The sequence below is a fragment of the Pseudonaja textilis genome, chromosome 4 (assembly GCF_049901715.1).
Source record: "Pseudonaja textilis isolate UNSWEBS1 chromosome 4, rPseTex1.2, whole genome shotgun sequence".
Classification (NCBI taxonomy): domain Eukaryota; kingdom Metazoa; phylum Chordata; class Lepidosauria; order Squamata; family Elapidae; genus Pseudonaja; species Pseudonaja textilis.
The window spans coordinates 53,734,974-53,747,310 of NC_141993.1; the positions used below are offsets into that span (position 1 = coordinate 53,734,974).

The window sequence follows — 12,337 nt, forward strand, 5'->3', positions numbered from 1 at the left end:
AGGATCTTTCTTGGACCCAGAATAATGAGATTTGGGGATGAGCTAATGGAAAATTGTTCACCTTTGGCTCTGCTTCATTTATAAGAAGCTCCCAATAGGACCAAGTTTAGCTCTACAAAGGAAAACATGTATCTTTCAAAATGCCCAGTTAATTCTGTACAACAGGCTCTCAAACTCTCCCTAACCCACAACCCACTAAAATGATAACAAATATGATCATCCATGAATAAAATATATTATTTCACTGTGGTTATACTTGGGCAGAAAATCTTCATTTCTTGCTTTCAATTATTATATTTTATTTTATATATCAAGGAGTGCTCCAACTTTGTGGTACTGCATCTGCCTGCTTGTGGCTTCAAAAGGCTGAAGTAATTTTTGACAATGCTCTTTGTTTTCACAAGCCTGATCAGATTTTAAAAGCAACTGTGACCTAAATTGGCTATGATTTCCAGGCGTCCTGACCAACTGTTGAGAACCTCTGTTGTAAGGTATTAGCTGTCTGTAAATTTTATCTTAGAACAAGGCTCCTCAAACTTGGCAAGTTTAAGACTTGTGGACTTCAACTCCCAGAATTCCTGAGCTAACATAACTGGAGGAGGAATTCTGGGAGTCCACAAGTCTTAAAGCTGTCAAGTTTGAAGTCCCGTCTTAGAAAATATTTTTCCTATTACAGTAACTATCCAGATAACACAGAAAATGTTTTAAGTGATCAGATCATCTTGGTTTAATCCTATGTCTTTCATTTTACTTGTAAAGGCTTTGTTAAATGTCTCCTCAAATTTCGGATGAAAAATGTGTTTTTGAAGCCCGTAGAAGTGGCATCTTAGTTAAAAAGACCCTCCTTTCAGTGTTTGCCTTCAAACAATGGCTGGACATAATAAATTAGGAGGGATGCTTTAAACTGGATTGTTCCACTGATATGTTGGTTTTATGGCTGAAATAGCATTTCCATCTGATTTGATGTTGCCACTATAATTTACATGAATCTGAGTCAGGTAGTTGTACAAAACACATCTTTGTCTCTGTTCCACCCGTTGACCTCACAAGACCACAAAAGGTTCTTTAATTAAAAGCAAGGGAAGATATAGATTAGAGAGAGGAAGGGTTGCACCCCATCTATTTTCCAACTTTGTAGTTAAATAAAACTACAGAGGTCAGGTCTTGTTAGCTGGATGTATTTTGGTTTTTTTGTTTGCTTTTCCACAAAACACTGTTTAAAGTAGAGAAAACTGGTTTTCAATCCGATGGTACAATGGCATGTTCTCAACCAGTATAACATCCATCTGTTAGCACAGAAAAACTTTAATAGTGTATTTAACCTGTCAAACTCAGGAGTTCTGCTCCAGTGTCTCTTGCACTTCTATTTTTATTACTATGTTTGAAGGTTATTGACTCACATCTAGCAGAAGAATAATACAGAATAATCATCATACAGAATGATGTTTTCTTCCACCTGGCAGCTGTCTTTTGTCTAAATTTATTTCCAACTCAGTTTTATTAAAAAAATAAAAAAATGCTCCAACTCTCAGTTTTACAAGGCATACAAAATCTCAAAAAGGGACACACAAGAGCAAGGTGCTGAGGTATGAAAACACCTGAGGTAGTTTGTTTCTTTTTCTTTTTTGAAAAAAGTTGCAATTTTCATGCCCTGGGCCAACACCCTCTTGTTAATCCCATTTTAAAAATCCATTTCCCAAAGTATTGGTGGCAGCATTCTGCATGCAAAAGTACCAAGTGTGCTCTATTTTCCTGTAAGCAGGGTAAAAGTTTTTCCCCTCCCCCACCCTTTCAGGAAACGGATATAAAGCTTGGCATTTTGTATATGTCTGAGCATATATAACACATACACACATACACTGTGTGTGTATGTATGTATGCATGTATATATACATGCACACTTGCGCATGTACTTGGAGGATTGCACCCTGGTACAAAATGAGAGACTGTATGCAAAAACCAGTTTGAGATCTGTGAAGCAAAGAGAAGATCACATGAGCTGGAGAAAGAAATGCATAGAGATTCCTCTGCTAACTAGACGGTATCCCTTCTGTTGGCACTTACAGGCAATCTATGATGGTGTGCTGCTACCATTAATCATCCTGAAGTCCTTCAAAGTATTGTTCACCTTTGAGTCTCGTTTCAATTTTGTTCTGGCTATCCTTTGACCCCATCCAACTTTCTGTTAGAAACCCATAACGGACTAGCCTTTTAATTTTAGTGTAGAAAAGCTGGCTTTTTCTAAAAAAAATGTAATTGTTAAAAAAATTAAAGACTGGAGTTAGTTTAGTTAGCTAGATTAATTCTAAAATATATTAATGCTATCTGGTGCAGCAGCTCATGCACTGTGTAAAAAAAATGCTTTCCTAGTATGTACATACATGTACAGAAAAATTTTGCAAAATTTCTGCCTATGTTAGTCCAACTAAAGGGATAGCGTTGTACTGTTAGAGAGACTCCATGGAGACTATGGGGTGAGAGAGGCAGTTCCTGCTGGCTGAAGCCCATCCCTTCCCAGTCCCTGGGTACTGGTGTCCTCTATAGAGCCCCAGCCTCTTGGGCAGACTTGGATGCCGTCAGATAGTCTTTGGTTTGCTCCCTGGTCTGGTGATTCTATCAGGTGTTGGAAGGGCTACATTCATCAGTTGTTGCTGGCCAGCACTCTGCAGCCTCATTTGCTGCGCTGTGAGGCCTGGGTGCCTTGTGGATGTTTCTGTTCCTGCTGTTTCACTTGCTGAACAATTTCCCTGATCTTGCGCTGAGCAGTCTGTAATAGGGAGAAAGGGAGAAATGTAAACATTACTTTAGCAGAAAATTACAATTATCTCCTAAAGAATTTATTTTTCCTAAATACCAACTAATACATAAGTATTTGCGAAGTATTTTAGGATTTATTTTAAAAAATGAGAAACAATATGCATGTATATACTTTGGGGGAACAAGTACAGAACAAAAAGCATCGATGTATGAAGAATTGTGTGACCATTGTTAGGAATGTAAGTCACCTAACAGTTATTTGGGTTGGAAATATATAAACCAGGATACAGATTTTAATACTGTCTCTTTAAGAGAATGCTAAAACTGTAATTGGGTGTGGTTCCGCAAATGGCCAAAAGATGGAGCCAGAAACCTGGGTTGTTTGGAGTCTCTGTTTCTTCTGTTGTTTCTGGAGAGTGTTGTCCTTCCTCCTAATGACTGTTACTGATTGTTGATGTAAGTCTGTTACTGAACTGTTTTTGATACTGGACTTTGATATTTGGATTATCCCTGAACTGAAAACTGACTGCTTTACCTGTGAATGACTTGGACTGCTAATCTTGGACTTTGCTTAAACGTTTATTGGAAGTAAAAACCTACATTTTACTATACAGTGTATCTGTGTGCTGTTTGTGTGTTATTCTTCACCACTCTCACTACGTCTCCCTGTATGTGCTCATTCTCCTAACGGGGAATTACCTCAACAACTATGCTGTAAGCAGAGTTGGCTCGCAATAATAGGAATGGATGGAGAGGTATAGCAAATGGTGTTGCTGCAAATGAGATTTAGTTTTCTTGTTTTCTTTTGGCTCTTTGTCCTCAAAGAAAATAGCCAATTGCAATTAGCAGAAGTGCCTGTAGGGCATTTTCTGGAGTGAGGTAGAAGATGTTGATGAAGATGAGCATGACTGCTTCCACCGTACACATAAACCTGTGAGCATGCATTTTCATATCATCCAAATAGCACTTTGAAGAGTGATTAGCTATTTATTGAACAAATTATTTTATAGTACTACTATACCTGACTGGCAAAGAAGTGACCAATTATTTTGACAACAACTTCCTCATTTTCATCAGGAGTTTGGTCACGTGGTACAATTACTTCTGCACTAGTTAAATTCTGTAGTTCATTCACCTATAACAGCAAGTATACAGAAAAAGGTTCTAATGTGGTTTATTGTCAAACTAACAAAGTGAAGATGCTCTCATTTGCTTTCGATGTCAAACAGAACACTTTCTTATTTCAGAGTTAATGTACTGTATTTTATTCACTAATCATTAACTAAATCCTTCAATGTAAGATTTATCCCACTTACCGTTTTGCCACCTTTTCCTATCACCCGACCTGCTGCAGAAGAAGGCACCTTGATGTGAGCCTCAAGCTTCACTTCTTCTTTTGGATTGAAAAAGTTTTCTTCTTTCAGTTTTCCAAATATCCGTCCCTGGGCCTAAGGTAGAAATTAGGTAAATGGAGTCTCTTTATTAGTCATCAATCAGCGAAAGAAAGCTTTGAGTAAAAAGATAAAATTTAATTTATAGCATATATTCATGATACAAAGAATCCATTTTGGAGTTTCATGGGAAAAGAATTGAGTTTTTGAATAGTTTTAACCTATCCAGTATGACACCAGTATTGGGTGCTGTGTTGAGGATTCACCCAGCCTGTGTGCAATACCAAATTTAGCTACAGTAACAAAGGGAAGGATGGCTGTTGTTCCTAAAAACCAATTTTATTTAGAAAATCCAGTCATATTTTTTTTTAAAAAAAGAACACAGACCAGCTATTCTTTCCTTATCAGTTAGAAAAGTTATAATCCTCCTCATGAAATACCTTGTAACATCTAGTATTTAAAGCATGATTTGTCCTATTTTGGAACTTAAATGGTAGTAAAATTATGTACGTTCGTAAAGGACTTTGGCACAAATCTGTTTTAATTGCAGCAAAAAAGAAACTTTCTAGCATTATGAAATTGAGGTAGCTAACCCAATGCACATATACCAGGAATAGTCTCACAAAACACAGCGAGATTTATTTATAAGTGGGTACATATGAAAGTGGGTACCTGTATATAAAACTACAGGTAATCCTCGACTTACAACAATTCATTTAGTGACCATTCACAGTTACAATGGCACTGAAAAAAGTGACTGGATACTAAGGTGTTTAAAGATATGGCTGTGAGGATCGTCTGAGTCCATATCCCTATAACACTGGGGTAAGCAGCAGTAAAAATGGTAAGTTGTTTGGTCAACCAGTGTATCAGTCCTCTTGAACAGCTGCTGCCCGCATCATTTCAGTATCTGGAATAAAGAAGCAGGCAACTGTCTTGCTTTTCATGATATAGGCTTATTAATACTGACCTTGAATTGTGCTTCTGGGGCCCCTGTAATTATAACCATCCTCTCACTGGCATCTGGACTCTCAGCTGGCGCAATCTGCAAGTTACAGGGAACACGACAGCATATAACAAATTTATTTTTCCCTCAGCTTTCAATCAATGCCTCTTGATGCAATACAAAAACTAACTAATGAAGCAGCTCTGAAGTTCAAAGGACACTGTTGTGGATTCCATTACATTGAAAACTTGTGGCTACTATTGAAAATCTAGATTGGTTTTTGCATTAATCTCTGGATTCTTTATCGTACCTAGTTTTTAAAGAAATTTTTAATGTGTTTGATTTTTGAGTAGTAATTTCAACTACAAAGGGGTGCAACTGAAAAACTGCTTAATTTTTAACAATACAGATTTTATTCTGTTTCTTAAGAGTGACTTTTCTGGAACAATTTCTGGAATCTTTCAAAGATGGAGCCTCTTGCTCAAAATAAGGGGGGAACAGTTCCATTCTTCCTTCATTGGTGATAAAACATTGCTGCAATTAACTTGATACCTTTTCCCAACAGTTATATATTTTGGACAGCAATGAAGATCCTAGCCATTACCATAGGAGAGTGTGGGAATCGTAATCCTGTAATAATATAGTATAGAATAATTATTGTAGTATGTAATAATTACATCTGAATACTAGTTGAAGAAGATGAGTGTAAGAGAACAAAGAAATAGGAGAGAGACCTTTTTGCAAAAAGCAAAAGATTTCACATCAAAACACAATGATTGGAGTTCAGCAAAGTCTCTTTTTTTTTTCTTAAGGAAAATGTATCATTTCTTGATTTTTTACCACAGGAATGAGATTCAGAGTGAATACCATATTAAAAAAATAATTAGTTCTTAAATTAGCAATTATTCCACACAGTATATATTCAAATACATTCAGCAGTAGTTTTGGTGCAGTTGCAATCCAAATAGATCATGAGTCTAATTCATGGGGATTCATTCACAGCTTACTCTGATTGGTGAAACTTTACCTGAACCTGCTTTGCTCATATAATGCAGGACAAGTCAGGCCAACTCATCAGAGAGTCCCAGAAGTTATTTGAGTCAGTCTCTCACAATGAATCGTTTCTTAAATAGACAGCTTTTCTGTCTACTCATCCAGTTGTCTTTTCTACATTTGTCTACAGTATTTGAAAGTTGGGAGAAAACAATTGCCTTCTAAAGAGATGTCTGCAGCTAAGATCTGCAGTTATTTCTCCACAGAAGAATTCTCTTTCCCCACAAATATTTCATCTTTTTCACTAGTACATTGTTGTTTGCAGCAGTCAGTAATTTACATTACTCAGAAGATAGCTATGAAGCAACTGCAATTCATAAAATGAATGAAAAGGGTTTTTATGGGTTTTTAAAGGTTTAGTGTCAATAAGGTATAAAAGGATAACTAACCTGTGTATTATATTCAACATTAGCTAACATTTGTTCAGTCTACCAGTCAGCTATTCTGCCTAGGAATACTATTAATTTGGGGGGGGGGGGAAGCCTTCTCAGAATAGTAAGTATACTGTATGGAAGCTCACTAAAAGGATTTTGGAAAGTGCTGTTGTGTTAAGATAGTTGTCAGGTGAGAAAATTACTTCTTTCACCACAATAGCTCACTATTCTAAGTAGTCTACTGACATGAAAAGGCATGTAAAGAAGGAAGAATAAGTGAGCTATATGTGAAGTAAGTCTTCCCTGCTTTCTTAGCAGTCTTGCTTACAATTTAGTAGACAGATATGTATGTGTGCATATGTTGGTGCTTTGGAAAGAAAGAAAATGGCAACCAATCTGTTAGGAGAATGCCCAAAGACACAAAGAAGCAGAGAGATGCAGAAAGTGACTTGGTTTTCTTTAGACAATAGACCTGGGGAGAAAGTTGAAGAACTGATGATTAAGTCTCACCAGTTCTATCAGGTTGGCAGCCAAGTGTAATTAACGTCCTTACTTAACTCTGAGTAGGCATAGGTTTTGTAGAAATAGATAAACATATATACGGTGGAGAAACAGTTAAATATGAAATGCTTGAAAAGATACATATAATTCATTGTTTCCTTACCTGCTTATCACAAAAGTTGCAGGAAAGTAGTAGAGTGGGAAAAACAGCAAATTTATTTTTTTAAAGGTCTCAGCAGATTACTGCTTTATTTAAAGAAAGTTGCATTGCTGAAATAAATGTTTCTCATCTTGTTTATTACAGCAAGAAACAAATGTTTGCAGGAAAGCTTTTGTGAGTAGAGCTGTCATGACAGTGAATCTTGGACTGGATAGGTTTTCAATGTAATATATTTTCATGTAACTGATCACTTGTATATTAAATTCTTACAGAAAAGTTCTTGCAGGTACATACATGTAGCCCCAGCATCTCATGTAGTCCCCCAGAGATTACCCAGCCTCGATATATCAGCATGAACTGTTTTTTTGGAACATCCAGTGTTCCTTTACTATTTGGTCATGTATGCTGGAGCTGCTAGTTCTTCAATATTTGAAGCTCAATAAATTCCTTAGTCTTGGTTAATTATTTTTCTTTACTTTTTTAGTTTATATCCTGCCTTTTCTGCAGAGCTGAAGGTAGCTTACATGGGATCCTTCTTAATTTTATTCTTACAAAAACAACCCTGTAATGCAGGTTAGGTTGAGGAAGAATGATTGGCCAGGAGCTTTCTTGGATGACAATGGATTTGAACCCCAATCCTAGTCCAGCACCCTGGACTAGGACATTTTTTGACCAACGTTCAGTATAAGATTTTGGTTTATATGATGAAAAGCAAAACAAAACACAGCAATAGAGGAAAGAAGGTGATGGTACACTTGCACTTCTTACCTTGATTGAAGCACCTGCAAATCTTGCTAGCTGCTTAATGTGTTGGCCCTTTTTTCCAATAATGGCACCTACTGCCTGTGTTGGGATGAACAAATTCACCACTTCTTGCTCTGGCAGCTGTGGATAACAAATTGAGACATCATGTACCTTGGGATAAGATAGGGAGTTGACAATGATTTTTGCCTCCCAAGTTGAATTATCTTGTATACTTGAAATGGTTTGCATGCAGGAACAGAGAAAAAGAGGAAGGAAAGCCAGCTTGTTAATGTCCAATATTACTGGAAAAAAGCAAATGCTTAGTTGAGCTTCAGCTTTACTTCATCCTGAAAAAAATTATGAAGATGAGGGGAAGAAAAAAGATTATAACATAGTTCCTGTATTCCTTTATCTCTCATTCAATTTTTTGTTACTGCATTCAGTAATCATATAGCACATAGGACCTTGGCTACTATACAAGATTCTACACCTAGAAAATAAGTATTTTCTACACAAATATACACAAATTAAAACAATCATTTCATGTATAAATATACATTAAACTCTCTTTTATGATCCTAATTATTAATAAAATATAACAGATAAGTATTTTATTAAATGGTATCCAATTCACATTGTATATTATTGATCATCATCCTCTTGAACCACATTAAAAACACTATATCAGCTTCTATAGGGTAGGAGATAGAAGAACAAGATCGAAGTCAAGTATCAGCAAGAAGGAAGATCAGGAATTTTCAGTATGGACAGACCTTATTTAGCTACTGCCTCAGACAGCAACCATTCAAAGTTGTAATGGTAATGAAAAAGTGCAACCATGCCTTCATTTACGACCTTTGTAGTGTCTTCTCAGTCAATATTCATTATTACAGTTAGTCAGTACACAATGTTCTGTGCCATTTTTTTCTTCCCTCCCCTTTGCAGGGCAGAGAGATTGTAGAAACAAGCTATGTCTTCCTGAGCTGTTTTTCTCTGTAGTACAGCACTTAAATCAAAAGGTGCTAACTGCAAGTTAACAAGCTCAGCTCTGTGATTTTAATTACCTGTCTGGCAGCTGCTGCCTTTAACTGAAAGGACTTTAGTCACTTTCCCACCTTTGGCTCACTTGCAAACATGCTAAGCAAACAGCCAGTGCTAGTCCATTTCTTTCAATGTGTATTTCTCATTGTGTGTCTGCTTATTGTCTTGTAATCCCTTCCTCTCTGATGAATGAAAATGTAAACATTAATTATCTTCTTGCTAATTATCCCGGCACTGAGGTAAGCATTCCAAAGGATGGATGAGTAGGGAAAAAGAGCTATAAGAGTTGCCCTTTTACCCAGTTTCCTCATAGTTCAAGTTCTGGAAAATTTCCCTGCCTTTTCAGCTGACCCAGCTGTCTGGGATCAAATCTTCTGATGCTATGAAGCAAAGAAAAATAGAAATAAAATCATAAGCACAGTTGCAGTCACACGATTTCCCACTTAGAGACCACATCATTTAGCAACTGAGTTGTCAGTCACAACTGTGGACTGTCCATAGTTCACTACTTATGTTACTGATTTTATTGTAACTTCTGCTTATTATTGTAAGCCACCCAGAATCATTGGAAATAGGGCATACAAGTGCAATAATTAATAAATTAATATTAGTCTTTTCAATGTTATTTCCTTCCCAATAACCAAGTCATGGGAAGTCAGGTGTTATGCAAATTTAAATGACAACAAGTTTCCCCTAGTCACTGAGAGTCGTGAATACTAAATACTATGCCAGGCAATTATTGAAAGGATAACCATGAAGGCTTGACTCCTCTACTTTTCCTATGTACTTTCAACTTTGCTTAGAGAAAATATTTTGAATTCTAATTATTTCTATAATAGAAATGCATATCCAGAGATATCAGGCTGTAAAGCCTCACTAAAATTATTTTCTAGTTTATATTAAGACAATAGGACTAAACTGTAAATGAGAAAAAGATCCTAACACATACAGATACAAACAGAGTGGAAAGACTGATAATTCACAGCTCTACAACTTTATGAAATGAAGAACTATATAACCAATGGTCTTAGGACCCCACTCCCAGATAAATATATGCAGTTTTATCTGAAAATGCTGTAATGTCCCACAAGGATCATCATTACTAAAAATGAATGATACAGTAAAGCATAAAAGTAGGACAGGAAGGGGAAATTTTCCATTCTTATTGAATGTCATTTTTCAAGAACTGACAAATTTCAAATGGATTAATTGAGCAAGGATCTATATATTACTAAATTTTGATTTGTATGACCTTTAACTGGCCAAAATGGTGCACCATAAGGCAAAACCTTTCAACTGAGATACTCAAATGAGTTAGCTTATAGAATGTGTCCAAAATCTGGGAGCCATGACTCCTGTGGAATTGAAATTTGGCAAATGTTATCAAACATTTTATGACATAAAATTATCATGAAACACTTTATAACCTAATATAAAATGTCATAAAAATTTCTCGTGCTGACATTTGACTCTGCTATAAAATTCAACATGGACTATTTTCTAGGCGGATACATCTCTGAATGTATCCCAGCTTTTCCAGTGAAGGTCATACATTGGAAACTTTGTCATTGTTGAAGGCATTGAGGAATCTGGTAAAGAAGTATTTATGAAACGATGACCATTGATTGCCTACTAATAATAAACAGCCCTCCATATTGTTTTTGACCTTTGCTATCACTCTTAGCTAATATTGTTAATAGTGACAGCGAATGAGAATTAAAATTTCAAAAAAAAAATAAATCTGAAGGACAACACATTATCCACTTCCACTATAGAGCAAGAGAGACCAAGCACATGAACACTAGGGCTAGGCAATAACAGAAATGTAGCAAGTGAAGCTTTCTGAAGCTCAGAGATTTAGTTATTGATCTCTGCAGTTGATGAAGTTTCTGTCTGAGAAGGCAGCAAGATGCTACATAGACAAGCAGTAGTGTGCATAATATAACATGCAGAAAAAAACCAGGTTCTATCCCTGCCATTTCTCATTAATAAAATGGGTCTCATAAAACTTTTCCACAACCTTGGAGAGCCACTACCAATTAAACTAGATAACTTTGGGTTAAGGCCAATAGCTGACAGTACAAATATTATATGTTCATGTTACAGTACAAATATTATATGTTCATGTGTAAAACATTATCAAAGTAGCCAAACTGATTCTGAGACACGATAAATAGTGCTTTGCTATCAATTGTCCTGAGGAAAGCTATGAGGCCACTGTACTTCTATACATCATCTTGACTGGCGAGCCGCCCATTGAGACTCAAAGTGTTGCAGTTGGTGTAGGTACTTCCAGAACTGTAAGCAAAATGTGTAAAGCGAATATTACATGCAAGTACAGAGAGATCTGCTTGGTAGCTTTATCACACAGCTAAGTTACTTTCACTAAACAGGACTAAGTGAATCAATGTTTAGAAACTGCTATAGTGCAGAATCATCTGAAGGCAGCCTAAAAGCCTGCAAAGCAAAAGACAGGCATGGTACAAAGCAAGATGCATGAAAAGGTGGCATCCAGACAGAAGAGGGTAATGCACTTACGGAGTGCAGATGGGGATATGTGCCAGTCAGCGAGGCTCCATTAAGGCCTGAAAGGTATGCTGCTTGGCTCTACGGCAGGAAAAAAAGTTAACATCAGTGGGGGCAGGCCAGAAGCTTATGGGCGTAGGTACCAGGGAAATGTATGCAAGAGGCTTTTTGGAGAGATATTGGACTAATCAATAGATATTAAGATCTATTAAATGGCTTCTATTGTCTCATATTGATTTATTTTTATAATTGTACATTTGTACTACTTTATTGCTTCATTGACGAGTTCTCCATGTAACTATGGTCATTATTGTCATAGTTGTGAACCATTGTACAATCTGTTAAAATTAAGTAACATATGAATCAGTCTTATGCTGAATCAAACCACGGGATCAGTGGTAGCAGTAGCTCTCCAAGATCTGTCTAAGATCCCCTTTTCACAGGGGATACCTTGTAATCAAAAGAGCAAATGTCCTACCATCAAGCAACTGGATCGTTCCCTCCATATATTCTGGCGGCCAATGTAAGACTCAGAAAGTGACTTTAACATATGAGAATCAGAAATGATTCTCATATTTGAAAACCATATTTCTTTGCATGGAATGGCATACTGGTAACCAAATAAGAATATACCTTTCCCCAAATGTAGTCACAGATCTACAAAAGAAGACTTTATATGCTTTATTTTCAAAATTAAGTTCATGCAAAACAAAAAAAAGTATTCAGAAACCTTTCTTCTACAAAGAAATGCCACTCAAAAAACACTTTTGACACCACAAAAGGCAGATTCCCTCATGATAGTTGGCTTTCAAGGAGAGGCGCTAAAGAAATATGTTGTTTTATC

General features: G+C 36.4%; 1 protein-coding gene across 2 annotated transcripts in view; it reads right to left on the reverse strand.

Annotated features, from left to right (window-relative positions):
* Positions 1-1,162: 1,162 nt before the first annotated feature.
* IGF2BP2 (insulin like growth factor 2 mRNA binding protein 2) overlaps positions 1,163-12,337 on the reverse strand; it is a 68,268-nt gene continuing 57,093 nt past the window's right edge. Inside the window, exons 11-16 of one of the 2 annotated variants that reach the window (XM_026701366.2) lie at positions 11,506-11,574; positions 7,951-8,067; positions 5,119-5,193; positions 4,074-4,205; positions 3,779-3,892; positions 1,163-2,767 (exon numbers count right to left, since the gene is read on the reverse strand). In XM_026701366.2, the coding sequence (XP_026557151.1) occupies positions 2,672-2,767; positions 3,779-3,892; positions 4,074-4,205; positions 5,119-5,193; positions 7,951-8,067; positions 11,506-11,574 (603 nt within the window). In that variant the 3' untranslated portion in view covers positions 1,163-2,671. The remainder of the gene's footprint in view (positions 2,768-3,778; positions 3,893-4,073; positions 4,206-5,118; positions 5,194-7,950; positions 8,068-11,505; positions 11,575-12,337) is intronic. The other variant, XM_026701367.2, reaches the window with a different exon arrangement.